The 26,070-nt window shown below is 37.8% G+C and overlaps 2 protein-coding genes across 7 annotated transcripts in view; both read right to left on the bottom strand.

Moving 5' to 3' along the window:
* Positions 1 to 3,252, bottom strand: part of LOC306996877 (SPARC-related modular calcium-binding protein 2-like) — an 8,998-nt gene extending 5,746 nt beyond the window's left edge. For 4 of the 5 annotated variants that reach the window (XM_079609786.1, XM_079609787.1, XM_079609788.1 and 1 more), the window contains exons 1-4: positions 2,820 to 3,252; positions 640 to 811; positions 462 to 571; positions 203 to 302 (exon numbers count right to left, since the gene is read on the bottom strand). In XM_079609786.1, the coding sequence (XP_079465912.1) occupies positions 203 to 302; positions 462 to 571; positions 640 to 811; positions 2,820 to 2,900 (463 nt within the window). In that variant the 5' untranslated portion in view covers positions 2,901 to 3,252. The remainder of the gene's footprint in view (positions 1 to 202; positions 303 to 461; positions 572 to 639; positions 812 to 2,819) is intronic. The other variant, XM_079609789.1, reaches the window with a different exon arrangement.
* Positions 3,253 to 3,676: 424 nt separating this feature from the next.
* Positions 3,677 to 26,070, bottom strand: part of actn4 (actinin, alpha 4) — a 51,864-nt gene continuing 29,470 nt past the window's right edge. The window contains exons 2-21 of one of the 2 annotated variants that reach the window (XM_079610355.1): positions 19,543 to 19,657; positions 19,252 to 19,371; positions 17,041 to 17,127; positions 16,837 to 16,924; positions 16,424 to 16,502; positions 15,457 to 15,538; positions 13,914 to 13,999; positions 11,432 to 11,524; positions 10,997 to 11,227; positions 10,661 to 10,808; positions 10,293 to 10,443; positions 10,099 to 10,207; positions 9,878 to 10,018; positions 9,499 to 9,681; positions 9,251 to 9,385; positions 8,976 to 9,155; positions 8,702 to 8,848; positions 7,512 to 7,592; positions 5,927 to 6,085; positions 3,677 to 5,849 (exon numbers count right to left, since the gene is read on the bottom strand). In XM_079610355.1, coding sequence (XP_079466481.1) covers positions 5,691 to 5,849; positions 5,927 to 6,085; positions 7,512 to 7,592; positions 8,702 to 8,848; positions 8,976 to 9,155; positions 9,251 to 9,385; positions 9,499 to 9,681; positions 9,878 to 10,018; positions 10,099 to 10,207; positions 10,293 to 10,443; positions 10,661 to 10,808; positions 10,997 to 11,227; positions 11,432 to 11,524; positions 13,914 to 13,999; positions 15,457 to 15,538; positions 16,424 to 16,502; positions 16,837 to 16,924; positions 17,041 to 17,127; positions 19,252 to 19,371; positions 19,543 to 19,657 — 2,574 coding nt within the window. In that variant the 3' untranslated portion in view covers positions 3,677 to 5,690. Of the gene's footprint in view, positions 5,850 to 5,926; positions 6,086 to 7,511; positions 7,593 to 8,701; positions 8,849 to 8,975; positions 9,156 to 9,250; positions 9,386 to 9,498; positions 9,682 to 9,877; positions 10,019 to 10,098; positions 10,208 to 10,292; positions 10,444 to 10,660; positions 10,809 to 10,996; positions 11,228 to 11,431; positions 11,525 to 13,494; positions 13,581 to 13,913; positions 14,000 to 15,456; positions 15,539 to 16,423; positions 16,503 to 16,836; positions 16,925 to 17,040; positions 17,128 to 19,251; positions 19,372 to 19,542; positions 19,658 to 26,070 lie in introns of both variants that reach the window. The other variant, XM_079610356.1, reaches the window with a different exon arrangement.

The following is a 26,070-nucleotide window of genomic DNA, read 5'->3' as shown; positions in this document are numbered from 1 at the left end:
AACTAATTGTGCTTCCATCGTAGTTTATGCACGTCTTCTGATTGGATAAAAACATTATCCGCCTAAATATGAATGCATATTTTTTAGAATTTATGCACATCTTGGCATTTCCATCCTGTGTGTTTTGATGGGATATCCCAAAATACACATAAAACTAATGCTACTAAAATATCAGTGGTCTGTCTCATAGTTCATGCGTCACCTGTGCAGTTGGGCCGCAGGTGTAGGACAGAGCTTCCGCTCACAGGCATCCCATCAGCGCTGGAGCACCAGCACAAACTTGTCTGAGTGTGACACTGCACCTACAGGTCAAAGGTCACGAGAGGTCATGCAGGGGATGGAAACTGACTGAGGCAAAATGAACAACAATGCCTCCAAATGAACCAATCACTTACGTTTCTACTGAGATTATGAATGCAGTTATGAATATCAACTCTTGTTGGACTTTAGCATCACAATACCTCTGCATAAGTCCCGTCGGCCTTGCATATTGGGATAAAGATGGCCAAGGAATCCGACCGAGCACTGGCCCGCAGAGCTTGAGAACGACATTTCGAGCTCAACACATCTGCTGACAAACACAGAACACTTTCAAGACATCGTCCACCGAGAGCAGAAACTCTGAGTCTGGGGCTCTACCTGTGCATGTGGACAGTGTGTCCATCCTCAGCTGGCTGTTAATGCACTGCGCACGTTGAAAAGAACACAGAGATTTATACATCCGCCCGTTGCTGCCACACACCGCTTGACGGCGCCCTCTAGCACAGTCCAGCACACACACTCCAGGCCACTGCTTGTCCAACACCAGCAACTATAATTAGAGAATGGGAGGGGGGTCAGCTTTTATTTTTTTGCATCTGGCTGAATGTGAAAGGCTAGTCTGTGTAAAAGCTCTCAAAATGGGCAGAAAAAAGGCAACATGGAGTCTGGCCGAGGAACAGCCGTCTACTGTCGTGGAGGTCCCATGATGCGTAAGGTGATGCAAGACACTTGAGACACACTAATGAAAGATTTAGATTTTTGCGCTCCCTCAAAAGACAGATTATCTAGTTTGAAGCAAGCAAAAAAGAGTGCATATTTATATTTTTAATAGCCCCAAGATAAAATATATTAAAAAATACATTCTCCTGCATTTGGATTTGGTGTCTTCTGATGTACTTTAATTAGAGAAGGAAAATAAAAGTTTGGTCAAAAAAGCAATCTCAGTCGGAATTGGTTAATATTGGAGAAAAAATTTATTTTCTATGCAACAATCTTTCTATGCAAATCTTTCTTTTTTTTTTTTTGTACTGAACAGAGATGTAATGTGGGAAAAAGGCAAAACTGTTGCAAAACAATAGCAGAGATTCCATTAACCCACAAATATCCTAAACATCTGTGGCAGTGTTTACTGAATCCATGAATATAGAATAGAGCAGCCTGTCCATTAATAGAGAGAGAGAGAGAGAGAGAGAGAGAGAGAGAGAGAGAGAGAGAGAGAGAGAGAGAGAGAGAGAGAGAGAGAGAGATAGAGAGAGAGAGATTGCAAATGTTCACAACACCAGACATTTGTGGATCCAGCTCTGATGAGTGTGAAGATATATATATATATATCAATAATATACAGTATGTAACACAAAATCATAACTGAGAAACCATGAAAACCTTCATCAGTTTAAAAAAAAAAAAAAAAGATATTACACAACATGCCATAATAAACATATTTTTAAAATATCACTTGTAAAAAGTGTAATAATTTATGTATAAGAGGGCAAAACCCTACATGACCCATCAGATTTATATTTAATATACATTGGTTAATTAAAATGTATATTTCCCCTAATTGTTGTTGTCTTGCTCTGCATGATTATTAATTATCGACGGACCACTTTTTAGGTCTCAACTGCAAGAATATTATAAATTCTAATATTTCACACAGTCAGTCAAGGTATTAAAGTTTAATACTTCATTTTTGGACTCTTATGAATGTCCTTAAGCAGTTACTGATCTTGATTTGCCAAAGTCATCAGGATGGAAGCTTTCCACACCTTCACAGTCCAGTTTCAAAACGCAACAGAAAATGAAACATTAATAGTGACATGAACACAGTTGTGCTTAAGCCGGCTCCTGCCAAGAGTGCAGTAACAAACAGCCGGAGCGAGTAAAGTCAGCCATGTCTCTGTTGGAGAACAAGGCAGCACTGTGGACATGAGGCATGTCTAACCATTTTATAACTGTGAATGAAAATAAATACGCAGTCTTAGTGGCCTCAGGTGGTTGGTTTAGTAATGAATGAGAGATGTGGTGCCACTTTGCTGACAGGTGTGCATGTTTAAAATTTAGTGCCAATTTTTTTGTCCTTCTATAACATGTGACGCTTTTGAGGATGGAGATATTTTAAAGAGTAAACATTCTGTATTATTGTGTACCTTTCAGACAAAAACTCTTTCAGCCTGTTCAGATTTATGTGGCTTGTGCTCAGGCATTTCACATTTCCAGGTGGCACTTTTGCAGGTCAACAGGTGTATGTTTTGACATGGAAATGTATGACACAAACAATACTATCCACAGAAATCCAGCACACCCTTTTTACTTCACTGGGGCATGTTAAATATTTAAACGTTGTGACTTTTTAAGAGATGATATTTTAAAACAGTGTAACAATTTAATTATCTTTAGTTTTCTGCAACAATTAGTACATGTAAAAGCGTTTCTGTAATAATCTTACTTTTTCAGCAGGTTTCTCAAAAATCAGCTTGCATCTGCATAAATATCACAAAACTATGCATTTTACGCAAGCTGAAATAAGGTATTATTTTCGCCTCCAGTCGTGAGTTTACCTGATTTTCGTTCGTCATCTTTACCGAATTTGACAATAGAAAGATGAGAAGTACGCGGCAGGTGAACGTCAACGCCAGCATGATTCCCGCCACAACAGCCCACGTTCTACGATCGATCGCGTTCTTCCCGCCTGCGTGTGAATTTAAACACAAGGCGCGCGTCCTCGCCAGAGTAACGGTCAGGATACAGAGGTTGAAGAAAGCAGAAAACTCCCGCGCTTACTCAGGTTGTCATAACAGCTTGACGGTTCGCTCTCAATCGTCAGGTTTTTTTTCTACACCGACAACCAACAGACAGACGATACAAAATAAAATAATATAAGCTTTAACACATTAAAACCATTACATCTTCTTTCACTCATGTTATTTGAAGAACTGGACACTGTACTGTACCGACTTCACATTTCCACACAGAAACTCCTCCTCAGGACGGCAAGGATCGTAAGTTAGCTTTCTATTGGGTGTATTCTTTGAGTCCATACCCATCTAAACTATTTAACTAAGCTGTTTTTATTTTATAAAAGTTTATTCATAGCACATGCAGTATTTGGCTATTTTGAGCTTTCTTAAAATAATGTTTACCACAAATTTAGCTACATCCACATTTGAGGCATAATGTAGATTACTACAGAAAATTCCTGTTCTTTTATGAGGGAGAAACCGTTATGGCAATACACCAACCCTGTCTGTCACTGCAAGGATCAACCATAGTGTAAAAGACTAATAAATATTTTGTCACCAATGTTGTTGAACTTGCAGCCTGTTGAAGCTAGAACACGCTATCATTTATCAGTCAAGTCGAAAACGTAAACTTTAGTGGGATGAAATCTCAAGCAAGCAGGGACACAGACAAAAAATTCAAAGTGGTAATATTTTATAAGGAAACTTTATGTGTGCATGTGAAATTCACTTTTCATCTGAGACAGAAAGCATTTTTTTTTTTTTGCAAATTTCCAGTACAGCAGATAACGTTTGATATTAAAGAGTACAAAAGAAAAAAAAAATCAGAATTCCAAATGCTTTTATTCAACTTTGCAGATGTAAGAACAGGCTTTTGGTCCAAGTCTGTTCAAATCTTCTGAAACCCATCAACCCAACCCTATTCCATCCCTCTTCCCTTAATTTGTTCTCACTTGAATTCAACACTTTCGATTGCAAATCACCCCCACCATTCCTTACAGAGAGCATGGTTGGTATTGGATACATGATTGCATAGATTTGTTAAACAGTAATTTAATTTTAATTAAGACATAATGGAATGTTCATTAAGACTTCAGCTCTACCACTCCTTCCCCTCAACCTCCAGAGCTGTAAATTGGGTCCCTGCCCCTCCCTGTAGAAAGAGAAAAACTAGTGTACAACAAAAGAAAAGAAAAAATGAGTGGGAGAAAGAGCAACCTGCAACTACCAGGCACATTTGTACTTATTTCTGACTATATATAATTTTCCTTTCGACTGTTGATTCAGCAGCTGTGTAGTCATAGGCTCTAGTGGAGGGGTCACTACAAGGCTATGCTGGTCACATCACCACTGAAGCTCTTACATGGACATTCAGTAATATTTGAAAAACAATTAGAGATGGATGCCAGGTGGACATTAGTTACAGTTAATAAATCCTTAAGGAACATGTCTATTTGAGTCTAGGAGTCAATAAGAGAACGCTGTATAGTTAATTGGGGGAAGGGACTGGGTATTTTTTGTGGATTGATTCTTCAACCCCTCAAAAAAAACACAGACCTGTAGCTACTCAAACCAGCTTACAGTACTCCGCAGGGGTGAAACTGCTCATTTTATAATCTTTGCTTATGACCTGAAGTGCTGTGTGACTGCCCCATGGTATTCCGGCAATTCTGTGTACTGGAAAATAAGTATGTACAGCGTAGAATCCCACCAACTCAAAATTGCTGGAGAGGAGAGAAATAAAATGGGAGGAATAAGCTGAGGTTAGATTTTTTAAAGAGTTCCATCGATCCAGCAAAATGGGTTAAGAGGGCATGTCACAAATTCCCTAACAATACACGAGTCATTCTGTCCAATATCCTACGATATACAGCCTCACTATATGCCAAATAACATATTCCAACCCCAAACCAAACCTCCCACCCCACCAACTCTAGCAAAGAAAACAACAAAATTAAAACAAAGAAAAATAGCATGTTAACAGAAAAAGCTTGTGCCCTCCCCACCGGGGTAGAGGGTGCAGGTTAAGTGTCTAGGAATAGACTGAAGCCAAAGCGGATTCTTTAAGCTCTTTTTAGTTCCATTCCAGAACAAACTAATAGTTTTAATTATGTAATGTTTTTCTCATTTAATTAACCCAAAGACTTAACATTACCTGTCTTTACAGGTTACTGCTGGTGAGAAATCACTTGAAAGCTAGAACACAATTCAGTCCTTTCATTGTATACATGTGATTTTAAGAGGAAACGGAAGATGATTAAAGAACCTGAGCTGTAGCTACAGTCCAAAGCCACACAACCTCTCTTCCCTTGACACTGAACCTGCATCTTAAACTTCTTTCCTTCTATCCTACAACTTTCCTTAAGCTCTCCAAGACTGACATGTTTTACACAGAATCAAAAGGTCATCCCTCAATGCGTGGCAAGCTTCATCAACAGTTATTCGCTCTTCCCATAATGCCATGGTAACCCCCTTCCCCCAAACATCTATCCCCCCCCCCTCCCCATCAGGTGTGCTATGAAGTCCCGTTTCCAACACTCTTAAATATCTTCCTCAGGAGCACTGATCTCTTTAAGGACTGGATGGTTGAGAGAAAGAAAGATGCCATCCATCGCTCTCATCTATCTAGTCTGTGGGAAGATCAGCACTAATGCAGGAGAGAGAGCCGCTCTGGAGTTCTGGAGTTGGTGCTTAGAGGTCGCTCTCCCCGTACAGGGCGGTGGAGAAGGACATGTAGTCAAGAGCACCCGCCACTGCGTCAGGGCCGGCGTACGGTGCCATACGGGCAATGCAATACTCCGCCTGGTCAGGAGGAAGCTCACGCCTCAACTCCTCAGCTGTGATGAAGTTCTGAAAAGAAGAAGAGACGGGGTTAGATAGGTTGAAGTCGCATACAACGAAAACTTTGGACACCCTAACATTCTTACCTTGTCCCCGGCTAGGATCTTAAATGAGGCGATGACCTGGTCTGCGGTGTCTGTGTCGGTTGTTTCCCTTGACATGAAGTCGATGAAGGCCTGGAAGGTCACTGCTCCACTGTTGTTGGGGTCAACAATGCCCATAATACGAGCAAATTCAGCTTCACCCTGAGGAACAGAGGCTAGAGATTAACCCAGATAAACCAGGAGGAGAGTCCTGACCTTACGTAACATTTTTAAGAAGACTGCAAAAAAGAAAACACAGTCGGTTCAAGACTTCTTTTAGTGTTGTGTCACCTGCATTTTTAACTAAGGCTGTGCAATTAATTGAATTTCGATTTCGGCTCCCAACGATCACCAAAATAGTACAATTGAATAAAACCGATTATTTTGCCATGTTCTGTTTTGCAAGAACACTCTTATTTTGTCTTATCCATCCACCCTACCGAAGCCATAAACTGTCTCAGCTTGAATGCTTAAACTGATAAGACAAAGTCCAACCCATTTTGAGAGACAGAGAGAGAGAGAGAAGACGTGGCACCGCTGAACACTCACTTGGTTTGTGAAATTGCATCTTGGAGAAAGTTTTAAAGTGATTGATTTGATTTTATAATCTGTGTGGATTAATTTAGGCTACTCATATAATCTACATGCTAAAGTGAATCAATGTTTGCGGGGGAATTTCCCACATTATAAGTGGTAGACCTGCGGGAATGATTAAAATACTTATTGAAGTATTATCTGTTATATTGTTTATTTTAATAGTTCAAAAAGTACAATAAATGTTAACATTAAGAATTTTTGAAAGGTGTCTTTTTAATAAATGCAACACGTTCCTAAAGTCATGTGAAATAATCGTGTTACATAATCGTAATTTCAATACTGACCCATTGAACACCGACTTTACTTTGTCCCCATTTTCATTTGCGTCAAGCTAAATATTACATCAGCCTTGGTCTAATAGAATCTATTCAATAATCACTTTTTCTTTTACAGAACTCAACTAAAAATATAGGTAAAACATAAAAAGTAACCAATGATACCAGACAAAACAGATACATTTTTAACAGCAAGCAAAAGCAGGACTTCAGGAGAAACTGAGATTGAGAAAGGAGATAGTAGTACCAGGCTGTTCCCAGTGGAAATGAGCAGTGCGCGGAAATCGTCGCTGTCCATTATCCCCGTGCGCTTCTACAGTTCGCAAAGGGAAGGATGAGAAAAGAAACGGAAAAGGAAGCATGTGGAAAGCAGAGAATTTGGGGAGATGAAGAGGTTGTACACAAACAAACGCAAATGTACCAGAGGGTTTGATAGAGGAATCAGAGTGAGTTTGTAGAGAAGACGGGTAAGAGATGGAGGGGAAGTATGGCAAGGACAAGTAAAAAAAGAAAACAGAAGAAAACAAAGAGGAAGCAGTGAGAAACATTAAAAATAAAAGCAAAGACCTTAGCTGACCTGCAGAGGGCATCTTTTCAAGCAGCAGCACAACAGGTGAGTGAGGGAGTTAGTGAGTGATGGAATAAATGAGTGGCGCGGCGCAAATACACACACAGATGGCAGCAATCAGAACTCTCTTCTCTTGCTGTGCTCATACCTGTTTGTCGGTTTCTACGTCGTAACCCAGACTGATCAAACAAGCCTTGAACTCCTCAGCCTGTAAGACACCACTGTGGTCCTGTGGTAGCCAATCACGCAAGGGGCCACAGTGGATGGACCAATCAGAACATGCAGATGAGGATTGATGATACCGATTCACAATGACATAGCATGTGTGGGATGAAGGCAGTGGCATGACAGAAAAAGATGGAGACAAAACATTGTGGATGTCAGACACATGGGCTAATGGTAAACAAATCACATGACTAATGAAAACATACTTGTGACAGTGAGTGACAATTCTCATGAATGTCAGACAGAACATTAAGCTTGTAATATTAGACAGCCATTATGAAAGCACTATATCAGTTTTACCTTGGCTAAATGTCTCCACTCTAGCATAAAAACCCTTCATTACTTCAAATCCACTAGACTATATTTACATATTGGCTACAGGTGGCACACTTCAGGTCAGAGGTGTTTGACGCACAGTATATTTAAGATGTTTTCCCTCCCATTAGTGCCAGAATGAGTGGAGAAAATGGAGCATATATTAAAAAGTCCAACCAAAACTTTAAACTGAGGTCTATTTTTATCGTGCATCAATCACCCTGAAATTAAACACAGCCTTGACATAAGCAGCATATACTAAATCTTCCATATTCTTCTTTATATGGACACTGTAATCCTCTGCTATGTCATGCACATTTTCAATGGCCTGGTGCTAAGCTCTTTTTGCTAACACAGTTGCATAAACACAAGGCCTATGCATATTAAAAGACAAGCACTATGCATATTAAAGGAATATTTCACTCAAAAATTATCACCATCTTGTCATTTCAAAACGTATGACTGACTTTGTTCTGTAGAGAACAAAATGTTAGCCTCTCAATTCTCATTTACAATCTTGGAGAATAGACTCATCTTGTCAGGTTTGACATCAGTGATGCACAAACGCGATTGGTTTTTATGTCTCATAACCAGTCCTGACATGGCAAGTTGCTTTCGTTCCATAGTACAATGCTTTTGTTGAAAACTTAATTTTTTGTTGTTGTTTTGGAGTGAGCTATGCCTTTAATACACTGACCTTGCTTAATATTCACAGTCTAATAAATACTTATTCTTTAACCTTAATTTAGTAACTAAGTCCATCTTACACACTGACAAACATGCAAAGGAGTTCCTGACCTTGTCGAAGTGATTGAAAGACGTGCGGTACTCGTGCAGCTGCTCCTGGCTAATGCCTTTAGCATCACGAGTCAGAATCTGGTTCTCGATCTCATTAATGGTGCGGGCAATTGTAGTAAGGAGTTGCTCCCAACCAACACGAAGGTGCTTTAGAGAAGAAAAAGGCAATGAATAAACGATCAAGAAACTAGACTGGTGTGAATGGCCAAACAAGCCTAACACCAACAGAGAAACACAGCATACATGATTCGTTTAAATATTTGCACATGCATACCTCCATAGTGTAAGAAGTGTATTTGTTGTCAAATATAAGTGCTTCCTGAATGAGCTGATGGTCTCCCTCCAGTTGGTCGATGTTGGGTTTGTATTCGATGATTCTCTGCTCATACTGACGAAGGTGGGTCAGCTGATCTTCCAGCGTTCCATTCATCTCAATTGATATCCGCCCAATCTCCTACAAACATCATTCCATGAAGATACAAATCATTCAGTATTTTTCTTCTTCAACAAGAGAGAAGACCAAAGAAATAATACTGAAAAATACTATACCTCCATCTTAGTTTGGATCCATGGTCCAATCATGTTGGCCTGGTTGGCAAACTGGCGTCTGAGATGGTCATTAGACTGCTGACGTGCGAGTTCTTCCTGGAGAGCTTGATCACGCTGTGGAACCAGTTGCTGCACCTGCACATAGATGGGAGATAACGTCAATCCTTGCAATCTCAACGGATACTAAAACAACACCCATAGATCTTGAAGCGGCAAATTTCTTATTCACTGATACAAAAATATCTAACCTTCTCCCACTTCTTATCAATGCTCTGAGGGGTGATGGAGGTGTAAGGATTGTTTCCAGCCAGTTTGATGCCATTGTACTGTGCGATTTTCTGAACTTCAGCCTGGATGGCCTGGATAGATTCCCGCTCTTTATTTGCCTCTGGAAGAGTTGATTTGAACTGCTCATGAGCAGTTATCAGTCCCTACATAAAGATAAAGGGTAAAAACGTAGTTGGATAAAGGATTCTCACATCCAGCATTGGATTATTCCCTTTAGCTTGATCTGAAATTGACTATTTAAAGATATCAGCAATGAAACAAAAAGGAATACCATTTCAGAGGTGGAGCAAGTCATTTCATTCTGACGAAATATTACAAATACAAAACATTTTACAGTACCTGGATCTCCTCTATGTTGTGTACAATGAACATGTCCTGAAGGTCCTCCATGGCTCCCTCCATCCAGTTGTTGAATGGCGCTGCTCTCTTGGCGTACTCCAGGTAGAGTTCATCAATAGACTCCAGCTGTTTCTCTGTTCTCTGCAGACCAGATACACACAGTCAGCATGATAAAATGTATAAATATGCCAGAAAGTGTCTCTCCAAGAAAGCTTGTGTACCTCGAGAGACTCTCTGCGGTTCTGTGTGAGGGTACCCAGAGCATCCCATTGCTCACAGATCTTCTGACAGCGTGCATTAACGCTTGGGGAGTCGTAGTAGTCCAGCTCACTATAACACAGAAACAGTTTAAGCACTAACACTCCATTAAACTTTCCCAACTTTCATCCCCTACTATTTTTTGTGGTTTTCTCACTTGAGTTCTTGTGCAATGGCGGCAATCTGCTCCACTCTGTCCTGGTGGGCAGCAAGGTCACTTTCGAATGCCTCGTGCTTCTTCAGGAGAGCTTTGATCTCAGACAGCGTTGCAGTCTCATAATCCTTCTGTGTTAGCATGGCCTCCTTACCTACACACAAACAGATCTATTTAGATCCATCTAGTTTTCAGACGCCTGATGTTAAAGACTTCTGCTTTAGCTGACAAGGCTCTGCATTCGTCAAAACACTTCCAGAAATAACGGAAAGAGTTATGGAGGAGCCGCCTCTCACTGTCTATTGAGAGCAATTGGAGTGAATAATTGGCAAAAGCATCAGCAAGTTCAAGTGTAGTTTCTGTATCCATACCATCTGTCCAGCTCTCATGGATGGCCGCTTTCTGACGGAACTTTTCTGCAAGATGGTCAAGTCTTTCCAAACGACGGATCTCATTCAGTAGCCACTCCTCATAGCCTTTCTCTGCCCCTTCCAGTTTATGCCATGCACCATTAATATCCTAAAGAGAAATAATACTTATCATCCAAATGCCTTTCAGGATTGAGCCAATGGTTTCAATCTGAACCCCAAAACAAATTAATATTACAGTGTTTGTGTCATAAGTTTTAATATTAATGACACAGCAAAAGTATTTTTTGTACTTATTATTATAAACTGAATTGTGCATGTGTTATTCATGTTTCTTACCGACACCATGCGTCCCTCAGATGGCATAAAGGCTGGTCGGTTGCTCAGACGGAGTTTGGTCTGCAACGTGTTGAAGTTGATCTCTAGCTGACACTTCTCCTGAACTTTGGGTGGTTTGTGAACACGACGGTAATCGCGGAAATCTTCCAATTTCTGCTGCATTTCTGCCATGGTTTTCTCTGGAGCACGATTTTCCAACCATGGGATTGTCCTACGAATCCACTCCAACAGCTATAGGGATGAAAAGCATGCATGAATAGAGGTTCAATAGGAAACAGTGTCCCCTTTTTTAACATTGTAAAACACTCTAGTTAGGTTGTGTAGTAATAGGTTTATAGATGCTCAACTAGCCATATTCATGCTCCAGGTTCCACTGCACAATTACATCTAATTAAATAACACACAAACAGCAAACTTAAATTTATTTAGACTCACATCGCTGGCCAGTTTTTCATAGTCCTCCATCAGGTGCTCATTCTCCTGATTGACCGCCAATACCTTACAGATACGATTGGCTGCTGTCTCAGCCTATCATAGAACAGGACAGTTACAACATTACATCAGACATCTTTCTATAGAAATGCACAATTTTCCAAATATATAAAAAAAAAAAAAACAGAAAAAAAACCCAGTATACGGTTTACTACACAAATACATACAGTAGTGTATACCATATGTTTAAAGTAGTATGATACAGTATACACCGTACACTTCAGTTAAGAAGTATGAAAAATCTGTTTTTAGAACTGTAAATGTCAAGATGCTGCTTTAGTTTACACGGGGAAAACAAACGATCAAATATTTAATGGTTTTTGGTTTGGTGGGTTTAGCAAAAGGTGGCTTAAAATTACATTCAAACACACGCAAATGATGTTTTGAGCACACAATGACACAAAACTCCAAGTGTTGTAAGTTAATAATGTGCTATACATACAGTACCATGCGTAAAAACTAGCCAAATTAAATAAATATGAAGTTAAACATCAACATTACACACTTCACTTGGAAGCTAACTACGTATTATGCTAATTCCATGCAAACACCAAAATTGGTTAGTTTCGAAAACGTGTAGTCCAGCTGCAAAATTTACATGCTATTTGGAAAATCAAATTTGCATTCTCAATTTTTATACCACCGCTGGAGGATCTCTTCATGGTTCTCTACAGCATTAACTAACGCTGAAACACAGAAAGTGTTCAAAACGCTTGTGTAAAAGGCTAAAGCACATTTAAACAATTATGAGAAGTTTCTGGCTTCACTTCACATGGAAAAATAAATGAGTAGATTCACACGTCTACTGTGGCATATGCAGCACCAAAACATTACAGAAAAGTACTGTCTAATGTAAAGTACTGTCTAATGTAAAGTACTGTCTAATGTAAAGGTGGGCTTAACGTTACAAACAACCTTAGCATCTAAGAATTAAAGCAGTAATCTCAGGCCCGGTTTCACCGACAGGGCTTAGATTAAGCCAGGATTAAGCCTAAGTTCAATTAGGGCATTTAAGTGGCTTTTATAAACGTGCCTTAGAAACAAACATTACTGGTGTGCATCTTGAGACAAAACAATGGCACTGACATATTTTAAGATATATCAATGCAAGTTGCTTCTAGTTAAAACTGCTCAATAATGTATTTTAATCTGGGACTAGCTTAAGCCTTGTCTGTGAAACCAGGGCTCAGTGTTTTAAATGTAGGCTTAAGGAATTTAACTATAGTCAATTTTCATATTTACACTCAACATTGTCCTCAACTGTATCACAATCTACAAAGAGTGCAAATATGAAACATCAAACAATGAAATTTCACCAAGAAGGTTGTAAAAGACCAGTTAACCCATTGAGAGTATTAATGATAGCAGAAGAACCATTAGAAATAAATGCATATATAGAAAGGGGTGATGATGACAATGGTTTGGGTATAGTGAAGACCAAAGCTGTGATGAATCAAAACTGGCAAGTGGCCTCAACTCAAGTCTCTTTCACACCTGGTTTAATTGGATTGTTTTTTGGCGCAGGTTTCAATTCAAATGATCAACTGGCTATGAATCTGACATTTCTGTAAGTGCAGACTGGATTTCTTCTTCATTTAAGACTGAATTTTAGACTCAAAGTATGCATGCACTGGCATAAAATGGATAATTGAAACATGGCGTCCATCTGCTGTTTGTTTGAAGCATCTAATCCAGAACAGTTCAATGCCAAATGCCAAGTCAATGAAGTGGGAAGACCAGAAAGAATAAAAATGGTCTTCATCCAACTTGGTTATGTTTGTGTACATTCTTGTGAAGAGAGCAACTACAAGTAGCTATTTTAATATGACACTATCATCAACCAATGATGCTAGAACAGTTGGCTAATATTGGGAACATTTGCTGTTCACATTAGTTTTTAAGCAAAATACCACGGACCAAAATGAAAAAAACTCTCTCAAACAAACCAGGTATGAATGCACCATAAGAGTTGCAGGGCCAGTGGTCAGGGGTCAAAGGTTTCTCACCTTCTGAGCACCTGAGAAGGCGTGATAGAAACAGGAGACGTAGGTCATAATAGCCTTCTCATCCGGCCGCAGAGTGCCCACGATATCTATATACAATGCCAGCGAAAAAGAGAGAGAGAAAGAGACAGCGGTGAAGCAAAGCAACCCAAAGCCTGTGTGTCCCCACTGGGAGAGGAGGGGATGGTTATGCATTTTACGGGCTCCCCTATTGAAAGGGAAATGGGGGTTGAAATCCTGCGTTATAACCGGGGCAACCCGCAAAGTGAGAGGAAAAAGCCAATCCGCTGTTGAGAAAGGAGTTGTAGGCCAGAAGGGTTAAGACACACACACACGTGTGTTCCTTCACCAGGTTATTCTAGTACTGGTGGGAAAAGCCATGCTAAAGAGGAGCTGGCGAAGGGTTCGGGCTCGTGGTGTACCTTCTGGGCTCCAGAAAAGGCATGGTAGAAACTGGACACATAGGTCATTATAGCTTTCTCATCTGGACGTGCTGTGTTCACAATGTCTGAAGGGAAACGAGAGTTATACACATGCACAAACAAGGATGCAGACGGGACTCAAACGGCACACACTCGTCACAGGCATGTGCAGACAACAGCGTTTACACACTCATTCACACACATGGAAACTACAATGGCAGAATCTCAATTCGCTGGGGAGGTGCAAGGATATACTTTTGAGAAGGGCTGGGCTGACAATATATCGGCCACCATATCGTTGTCGCCAAATATTATGTTCATTTTTAGCGTTATCTTTATCGGCTTGATAAGAAAGATTTGGCCGATATATTAAAGCCGATAAATAATGATTTTTTCCTTCGGCTGAGACACTTCAGATGCACACTGTTTGCCATGATGGTTTTGAATTGCTTAAAATATGATGGGAATCACATGTACAGCGCAAGTCTGTCGTATATACTACATAAAATTATAATGAGAACATTAAAATTGTGTGTTTGGGACGTGGCTTTTAATGGTGAGACTTGCTTTTGTAATCAGGCTCTCAAATATAAAGAATTATCTATTAATATATAATATGTATAAGTTCATTATGTATTTTAACTGTTGATCAATAAAACCAAATGATTACTTTTGCTTTTGATACTTTATCTGAACCAATTATTATTGCCTCACTGTATGTACACACACATTTTAAGTCATTTTAAAGGCTATTGTTCACTTGGGTCACTCATGATAATACAATTAATCGTCAAAATAATAAGAGACTATTTTTCCAGTCATATATTTCATAATTGAAGATTTCTTTAATAAAGTAGTGTTAAATTACCATCTCGTTTTCTTGCGAACTAAATATCATGTATTGTCTTGTGAGCTAAGTGTATCGTCACACCCCTAATAAAACACAATTTCCCAACAACAAAACTGGCCAGTGAACTAGTTAGCTACAGAGGGGGGTGAGCTGAAAAGTTAATGACAAGCCCTGAGTATAGGTAATATTAGCTATACCATCTAAATCTATTTAGAAGGGATAGTGTGCAAATTGGGATTCAGCCATATACTCAGGGTTACCACACACACGCACACACACACACACACACACACACACACACACACACACACACACACACACGCTCCAGTGCAGCCGGTTGATCAGAGATCCTGGAGAGATCATGCTTCAGGGAGAAACAACATAATGCTCAGGGATGTTAACCATGGTTACACTGTTTGCAGAAGACATTAAGTGTGGGTGTTTGTCAGAGCCTCCTGGAAATACAAAGCATGTGCTGACATGCTCAAAACACACATACTTTAATAGAGTAACTCATTCACTCTCTCTCCCACACACACATCACGCATCAAAAAGCATGCACAACTGACTTCATACACAGACAGCCAACACGGATAACAATTAATATGTAATACACACTACAAACATGCTCGCACAGACCGAAGCGCGCACACACACACACACACACACAGAGAAGGACAGAAGAGTTTATACCCTCTGCATCCAACATCTTGGGGATGTCGAGGTATCGCTCTGCCACTTCGAAGGCATTGTTCAGATTGGTCACTGGGTCGTCCTGTTAACACACAATAAAAGAGTCACATGAGCTCCATAAAAGCGGAATAAATGCACTTACACCCAGTGTTATTTTAGTTTTTATTTGTATTTTGAATTACCTTTTATTTTTATATATATTTTTTTTTTATGTGCTTGTCATTTTTTATTTAAATATAGCTATTTTAGGTTTAATTTATTTTATTATTATTTATAGTTTTGATTTATTTGCAGTTAATAATTTGGTGCTTCAACTTAAACATATTTCACTTTATTGCCAAGGCAAGATTTATAATTTTCATTTAGTGTACGTTTGTCAAGTAATATTTATATTTTATTTCAGCTTGATTTCAATTAACAGAAATGTTTAAAATAATTTTAGTTAACAATAATAAGCCAGACTTAAAAAACCTCTGTCTCACAATGCAAAGCCTTTTTTGTTGTTTTAATAGAAAAACATTAACATGAGGAATTACTGGAATTAATATAAAGGGCTGTTTTCATTTTTTGAAAGAAGCTTAAGGTTTTACAACTTTTCATAATGTAGACACTAGACAGTTTATTAATGTATATGATAAATGTAATAAGTCACGAAACTAGAGGTAAAAAAATAATAATAAATAAACTCTGCATATAAGTTTATCCGCATAAAACTAGATTGTGCTTGATGTGAAATGCAATAATTCTGATGAAATGTAAAAAGACATTGAACAATGAAGATTAAGAATCGCCATTATAGTTTTTGAGCAAAATAATCATGCTTATCAGTTGAACTATTATCCTACTTTTGACCATGCAATAAAGAGTACATTACTCTCCGCTCCACGTTTAATCATTTTAATCTACTGAATTGCACAAAACCTCTCCCAAACTCATTGATAATGAATTGTGTTTTCATGAGACGCACCTTTCTCAGCTTGTCATAATCAATGAGCTCTGGCCTGTGTCTATGGATCAAAGCATTGAAGGCAAGACCATCCTTCCAGCTGTGGAAAAAAAGAGAAAACGTGTGTCAAGTACTTCACATTTCCTTCCTTTGACCAGAAGAGGGCAGCACTCAAACCACAGCTCACAAACTCTGCGTTCATGTCAGTGTTGGACTGGAAACTACACAAACTACGCTGAAGGAACTTTGTTTGCAAAGCGAGTGTGAAATCGAGACATTTCAGATTGAAGTGTGATTTTTTTATCGCTCATCTTCAGCGCTTTGCTTATTCAAATACATCCATAACACTGCTTTATGCAAAACCCACTTTTGAGTTGAATCAACCAATCAAAACCACACAAAAAAAAAATCAACACTAATATGCGTTTTTGAACCTGATGTGGAAGTTCTGGACGTTGACGTTCTTGTAAGGAGCCGTCTTTCTCTGACACCAGAGCAGAAGTCCTTCTTTAGCAGAGGTTTCTGAAGAGAGAGGAACAGGCCATTACTGAACATCCATCACGTCTGTTTGCTTTTCTTCTATGTTTGATTACGCCGTTCCTAAAGTTTTCTAAAGCAATCTGAAGGTTAAATTATACCCTCCACTGAGATGTCCTGGATGGCGAAGCGGAGGATGATGGTCCAGATCATTCCCAGAGTCATCTTGGCATTTCCATCCACGATTTCTACAGATAATACACACATGCAGAACTGTCAGATGTCGAGAGTGGAAAAACATGCATTTTTATTTTAACATTATTAATTTCTTTAAAAAGTCTTATTAAAAAATAAAAAATAAATCAGAATTCAGGATGCATTAAGTTGAACAAAAGTGACTTTATGATCAAATAATTTACTTTAAATGTATTTGTTATGTTTGATGACCATAAATGCTTAAAAACTGTCTATTCATCAAAGAATTCTGGGGGAAAATGCATCACAATGTGCACAAATCATTGATAATTATAAGTTTCTTGATCAGCAAATCATCATATTAGACTGATTTCTGAAGGAGCATGTGGCACTGAAGACTGGAGTAATGATGATAAAAATTCAGCTTTGATCACAGGAATAAATTACATTTTACAATATATTACAATAGAAAACAGCTATTTGAAATTTTAATAATATTTCACTGTTTTTACTTAATTTTAATCAAATAAACGCAGCCTTGGTGAGCAGAAGAGATCATTACAGACCACAAACTTTTCATTGCAAACGCTATAATAACTCAAACAGTGTTTAGAAACAGACTCAGGGTGTGTTCACACTTGTAGATCAGTTTGTTTGGACCAAAAAAAATAAAAAATAAATTAGTCCCGGTCCGCTTAGCATAAAGCTGGCATTTTAACACCGAAGCTAAAGATACCGAACCTAAAGTCACAGGAACACGTTCACAACCGGATTTGTCAGCTTTTATTACGTATATTTTGCAACAAAACTTGTTGAACATCCAGAACGCTGTTTTCTGGGCTGAATGCGCTCGTTGTAAGTGCGTAGCCGACATATGGTATTTTACCAGGTGAGAACTCGTGAAGAGCTTATAAAATGTGTGAAGGAGTCAAAACAGCGGCAGGAATCACACACACACACACACACACACACACACACACACACACACACACACACACACACACACACACACACACACACACACACACACACACACACACACACACACACACACACACACACACACACACACACACACACACACACACACACACACACACACACACACACACACACACACACACACACACACACACACACACACACACACACACACACACACACACACGAGTCCCGGTTCTGATGCTTGTACCGAACTGTGATGGGTAACTATGATGAGAAAAAAAAAATTCAGAGTCTCATCTTCCTGTTCTTGGTTCGTTTACATGTCTTTGCTGAGTCATTAACATTAAATTTAATATTCAACAATATTATTGATCTGCCTGCATTGACACTATTATACAAGAATTGAACTGAGCTGGATGATGACATCACGGTTTACTCATATATTTATATATAATGTATTATATATAATATATAATATTAATAACTTTTTTTTTTTAAACATCACTGAACTTAAGCTGAACTGTGACGCTATTTTTTTCTGGAACAACAAACAAACTTTTTTTTGCATTATTTTCCTGTTATCTCTATAAAGCTGCTTTGAAACAATCTATATTGTAAAAGGCGCAATATAAATAAATGTGACTTGACTTCATAGCCATTTTCAAGAAAGGGCTGAAGACGCATCTTTTTCGGCAACACTTGATCCATTAATACTAACACGTTCTTTTTTTTGTCTCTTCTACTATATATCTATTTAAAAATATATATATGTATACCGCATTAGACTAAACTGGGAAGGGTCACGGCACTTGCATATTGTTGTCCTATTGTTAGTTTAACTGCTTGATTCGCTCTCCTCATTTGTAAGTCGCTTTGGATAAAAGCGTCTGCTAAACAATTAAATGCGTTTCATTCGAACCGCACTAGAGTTCGTTTGAGACTCATCTTCTCGGTCCGCTTGTTTGGTGTGTGTCAGAGTTCAGACGGCAGCGTTCACACTTATTCAAATGAACCGCGCTAATAACTGAGCATTCGCACCAGAGTTCGTTTAATCCAACCAAACGTGCCGAGTGTGTGAACACACACCTCTCTGAGAGAGACGCCGCATCAAGACGGAGGAGGATCGGAAAGGTCAGAATTTCCTGAACACACACGCACACAAACATGCGCTTCTGTGGGAGGCGCTTCTTCAAAGCGAATATACAGTCTGATGCACAGAGAAGTGTTTGTACCTTCTGCACCGATGGACACCAGTTTGACTCCTTTGCTGGCGATGAAGTCCAGCGCTTTGTTGACATTGTTGATCTTGTGCACTCTCATCTTTCCTCTTTCAGGTTTAGGTAATCTCTCCCCTGCACAAACACACAGCAGATGAGCTCTCACACTCTTTCCATCGCATCAGCATAAACACACACACACACACACTCAGCTAAACATTAGCTCAACATCTCTGGAAAGTTGCAAATGAACTACTGACTGGCCAAAACTCACAAGACAAAAGCAAACGATTAAAGCTCACTGACCTGCGATGACCTCTAGGAGCAGCATTAGTTTGAGTCCATCTCTGAAATCCTCCTCGATGTTTTCGATCTGAGTTCCCGACTTTCGCAGGTGAGAGTTGCACCAGGCCGTGAAGGTCTAGAACAAACAGGAAATGATGTCAGGAAAAAAAAAAGTGGAAGCAAGGCCACACGGCCCGGGAAACAGGAAACGCAGCATGCAGGAACGCTCAAGATGTTTGCTCAGGAAGCCGGTTTGAAAATCAACAGCATTTCAAGTAGAAATACAAGACCGCCGTTCGTATGAAAACTCGGAAAGATCACATACTTTGCAGACAAAAGGTGACATTTATTGAAGTGAGCACATGATATTATACCAAAAAAAAATATATATATATATAAATAATATTATAATCTCAGTTATTTGCACCTCTAAATCAGTGTTATTGTGAACTAAAAATATTTTCCATTATTTGAAATAAAAAGCTAAAAAATAAAGCATGAAAATATAAATAAAATATTAATCCAAAAATCTAATTAAAATTACTCAAACAAAAGCAAAATAAATAGAAATATATAAAAACAACACGAAAACCGATAAATTTACAAAACAAACTCGTAATAAAATTACTAATACTAACGGAAATAAAAACTAGTTTAGATTAAAGTACTTAAGTTTTAAAAAATATATATTTCTATTTGGTTTTATATACGTTTTAAAAGATTGAAATAAAATAAAAATATTAGATAAAAAAAACGTACATAAAACTAAATGAAAATGAGAAATGTTGCCTTGGAAACTAACAGGAATAAAACAAGTTTAAACACTAAAATTACTAGAACAAAAACTTTTTTCTACAACTAAAATAGAAATATCTTTTTAAAAAAAGAAGCAAAGACTAATAAAAATTACAAAAGCAAAAAACAAATTACTTATACTAACACTACACTTAAAACAAAAAAAGCTAATTCAAAATATTAATAAAAATTATGACAGTATATAAATAATACTAAAATAACACTGCTGTAAAAATGTCTTTTTAAAATATATATATATAAATAAAAGGAAAAATCCCAGGAGATGCGCTCACTCAGCTAGACTCACTAACTGACTAGTCGATTACCAGTTTGCTCCGCAGCAGCTCAACATGAACCAGCAAGTGCAGACACAGACCGGCATCAGATCGCACTGGGAAAGGGTTTCGAGGCCCGCGGCCCGTGACACAAAGACACCATTGAGTTTAGTGGATAATGAGGCCCTTCACCACCCCCTACCCTCGTACGACAGGCACCTACCAGGGACAGGCCCGCCACAAAAACAATTCAGCCTTCACACACACACACACACACACAAACCAGTCAGGACCTGAGTCTGGACCGACACATCCACACTGTCAACAAATGCCATTTGATGAGGCCTGAAATACCTCTGCTCAAACAGGGGGCTCAGTGTGTGTGTGTGTGTGTGTGTGTGTGTGTGTGTGTGTGTGTGTGTGTGTGTAGCCCAGTGGAACGCCTATGATTAGTTGGGTGTGGATGACATCATTGCATCCAAGTCACAAGAACTACAGAGGAAGACCCGCTCTGCCACACATGCATGCGTTTACGTGCCACTTTAAGCTCATGATAAAGTGCAGTACGCTGATGCAAATACTTCTCGGCCACGTTGGCCATGTGCATATCAGTCGTTTCGACTGCAGTGACTAGTGATCGACCATTATGGATTATTTTACGGCTCGATATATCGAGAGCAGGGGTGGTCGTTTTATCACACTATTTAATTTAAAGATAGTAAATAACACGCGCATGACAATTGCTGCAATAGAAACGTACACTTATTTTTTTTTAGTAATCTTCTAATTTTGTGTGCACGCATTAGAAGTGCACATTTTCTCAAATAAAGATCGGGGAGTGCTAATTTGACACTATAAATATGACATTGCTAACTGCATTTTTATGCAGGCTACAAATATCCCGGCTCTGTTTGCCGCTTCTGACAGTTATTGGCCAAACAGAGACACGCATCAGCTGATAACGAGAATTTAAAAAACGCCACATATCAGGCGATGTGTGAAATGTATCGGTCGACTGATAGTAGTGCCGGTAATGTGACTTGCACTGAAACCAGGAATGGCGTCGTTGTGGAGTCGTGAGATCAAACTCTCTCGATTGCAATGAACTGCCACTCCCTGCGCAAGAACGCATGCAAGATCAGACCACATCCTTCCCCAGCCTACACACACACACACACACACACACACACACTCCTGCAGTGCACGAGTGTATAGAGAGTGACTGACAGGTGAGGGTGTGGTGTCGATGCACACGGTTTCACGATCACCTGATCCACATAACCCTCTCTCTCTCTCTAGGCCTGCTTTAAATAGCTTGCCTGTGGATTTGTATCATTAATATGCTTACTGTTAACACTACATTCATATAAGTTTAAAGCAGAAAAATATATATACATATCCTGGAGGATATATGGATGTTAGTTGCTCAGAAAAAACTCACCACCACATTGTTAGTGTGTTTTCAGGTACAGGGTTTTAACAGATAAACAAAAAAATGAATAATAAGATTAAACCATTACATAAATAAAATATTTGATAAGTTGATAAAATAAATTGATATAGTTGATAAAATATTAAATAAATATTAAGCAACAGCATAAGATAATTGAAAAAGATCAAATAAATACATTTAAATAAATACATAAAATAAATGAGTGTAAAAAAAGTAGACTAATAAAAAAATAAAATATATATTAATAAATAAATAATACATCTAACATTACAATACTATAGTGAGTAGGAAATGTGTTTTTTAATAAAGTAATGTAATAGAAATTTAATATTTTCCAAATAATATTTTCACATTGGATTTTATAAATTGTTTTTTATAGCATTTTGGGGGGATTGTGGCCTTAAAAACACATATTCCAGAGCATTACTAGCTGTTTTTTTAACAAATATAACCAATGCTCTGTTCACAGCTGGTGTTAAGATGCGTTTTGGTCGATCGGATCACAAGTGGACGACGCTAAATACATGTGTAAACCGGTCCCAGGACAAAACACCATCACTGTATTACAGTATCATCAGTGTTTGCTTGAGGATTATTCATAAAATGGGTCGTTATACTTGTAATTTATACTTTCTCTGCACTAATGTCACCGCTGTAATGCTCGAATTGTGCAATCTCACACCAGATATGAGCACATATCCGAGGGGAAACTTCTGCACGAATATCTGAAACTGTAATAACCGGTTTCCTCATTGTCTGCGAGCTCTAATGTGTTTCCGTCGGCGAGATCAACATCAGCATCTTTCTCCACTCAACGGCTGCCGGACCGGAGCAAAGGATGACCGGGATATGGAGAGCTGAACAAAAGTTTAGAGCAAGCTCCGCTTACACTAATTACAGTGAGTCTGTAACATTTGGAAACTGCAGTTGGTTTTCAGTGTTTAACCTGTAAAACAAGCTCTAAAAAAAACCACTCATGATCTAAAATCAAGTGTATTGTGTTCTGTGGTTCAGCGTGAAGGACTGAACACAACAGAGATCATATTAAACCACTGCAAACTTCCAAGATGGCATCAAGACACAAAACAAGCTAAACTAACTAAAAAATAAATAAATACACACATACATATATATATAAAGCTTAATCATTAATAAACAAATTGTGGATAAATGATGGAATTTAAAGTGTAATTTCTAGACCTTGTTTTTTCCCCTATTATTATTATTATTATAATGAATAAAGGGAACAAAAAACTTATTTATTTTTTTAATAGAATAATTGATAACTGAAAAAATATATAAATAACTAATTTCATTTCAGCCAGTTATAATTTGTTTTTAGTTTAAGTTATTAAAAGTACTAAAATAGCTAATTAAAAATATATATACAAAATACCAAAATAGACAAAAAAACTAAATAATTATAATTTAAATTAAAGTGAAAATATAAAATATATACAAATAAATAACAAAAACTAATAGTAATGGTATCAACACTGAATAACTGGATAACACTTTGAATGAATATATATTATGAGTTTAGAAAATGCTAAAAAAGTAGTTGAAACCATCAATTTGATGATTATGGCTTACAGCTTATGAAAACCTTTTAGGTTTTCATAAGCTGTAAGCCATAATCATCAAAATTATAACAAATAAAGGCTTGAAATATCTCACTTTGCATGTAATGAGTCTATATCATATATATTAGTTTCACCTTTTAAGTTGAATTACTGAAATAAATGAACTTTTGCACCATATTCTAATTTTTTCGAGTTTCACCCGTATATCATCACAATGGTGAGCAACATATGAGAGAATATCAACAGCTAAAGTGGCACCAAGTTTCAAGTTTCCTCAAACGAACTATTGGACAGGGAGAAAATAGGGACACTGGACAGAAAGAGGAGGAAGAGGAGGAGTTGCCCTGGTGGATGCCATGTTTATTTGTTGATTTATTTATAGCACTTCCTGTCTTTGTGCGAGTCCTAGCGGTGTCTGAGCGGCTCGGGTCCTCCTCCACACTGCAGGAACATTAACCCTCGCCGCGGCCGGGACGATACGTTTAAACGGCTTAATAACACCAACCCCCAAACGCCGGGATTCATTCACAGACACTCGACTTCATCATCCACACGATCACTGAGAGGGGAAAACTAATTGTGATTTTTCTGACAAAAATTGTGATTGCAATTTAAAAAAAAAATCGAAGTTAACTTTGGTTGTTTGTAGGACTGCACAATTTGTCCATTATTACGATATATGTTCATTATTTATGTTATCCTTATAGTCCCAATAAGAAAATTTGGCCGATATATTAAAGCTGATAAATAATGCATAATTTCCTTCAGCTGAGACCCTTCAGACGCACACTGTTCACCATGATGGCTTTGAATTGCTTGAAATATGATTGGAATAACTTCAAAAAAGGAAAACACAGTTTAGTGCAACATGTGCAGTGCAAGTCTGTCATATCGGCTTCACAAAATAATGAGAACATTATAATTGTGTGTTTAGGACATGGCTTTAAATAGAGAGATGTGTGTTATTGTAATCAGGCAAAAAAAATTATATACAATTTTTGGATATAAATTTATTGGCCAATATATCGGTTATCAGCTTTCAAATATAAATAATTTATGGTTATCGGCATCATTTTCATATCGGCGCATCCCTTATTATTGCAACATAAAAATATATTTTATTATTGATATTATTAATGATCAATTTCACTGTAAAATAAAAAAATTAGTATTTAACAATATGTCTAGAAAACATTAAGACATTTTAATAACTACTACTAAATATTTAATTATTATTACAGTAGGCCTGCACAACTTGGTCAGAATTGTGTGATTATCAATAAGGCTATAAAATAATAACAACAACAATAGTAATAATTATACAAAAATTATAAAAATAAAAAAATAAAAATAAAAACTACTACTGTATACTACTGTAATATTTATGGTTGTTTTTTAATTTCTTCGTTTTCAAACATTAAACCATCAAACTTTTATTTTGACAGAAAGCCCTTAAAGCTTGTCTTGTGTTGACACCGCCCGTTTGGCCCAATGTTAAACTTTGACCTTTCTGCTGCCTAGAATACTTCGAGTGCTTTGACTTTGAACTCCCTGAACCACAAAAACCCTGGAAGCATAATTGTAGTATGTCACTTGTAAGCCTGAACCGAACCGATTTTAGATATGCGAGCTACATTTCAATGTTGTTGCACTCACAGCACAACCACAAGTGGAGCTGCACACTTACTCAAAGCAAACCCAAATTCGTGTTATGGCTTTTAGTGCGAGTATCAAATTGCGAATGCTGAGATTTAATTGAATAAATACGTTCATTTTATTTACACACGAGCCGATCATGATTCGGTGTCTTCTGCGTCTCAGTTCACAGTAAATAAACTTCATCTCCTCCAAGTTTTGGTCACTTATAACTTATAATATGTGACCCTGGATCACAAAACCAGTCACGAGTCACACGGGTATATTTGTGGCAATAGCCAATAATACATTGTATGGGTCAAAATTAGGATTTTTCTTTTATGCCAAAAATCATTAGGAAATTAAGTAAAGATCATGTTCCATGAAGATATTTTGTACATTTTATTCCTACCGTAAATATATAAAACACTTATTTTTGTGAGTGAATGCAGCACAATCGTGAACATAAATGCACAACTTTAAAGGAGATTTTCTCAATATTTCGCTCATAATTTTTTTGCACCCTCAGATTCCAGATTTTCTAATAGTTGTATCTCAGCCAAATATTGTCATAACCTAACAAACCATACATCAATAGAAGAAAGCTTATTTATCCAGCTTTCAGATTCTGTATAAATCTCAATTTCAGAAAATTGAACCATGTGACTGGTTTTGTGGGCCACTGGAATTTTTTTCCGGAATTTTTTTCCCGTTATTTTCATATATTTTACATTTTAAAAACATGATTTGTTGATTCTACAAGAGCCAGTGTTCTTGATTTGTGCTGTTCAGATGTACACGGTTTTAT

This window comes from Phoxinus phoxinus, assembly GCF_949152265.1.
Source record: "Phoxinus phoxinus genome assembly, chromosome: 4".
Lineage (NCBI taxonomy): Eukaryota > Metazoa > Chordata > Actinopteri > Cypriniformes > Leuciscidae > Phoxinus > Phoxinus phoxinus.
This window is presented reverse-complemented; position numbering and strand designations above follow the sequence as displayed.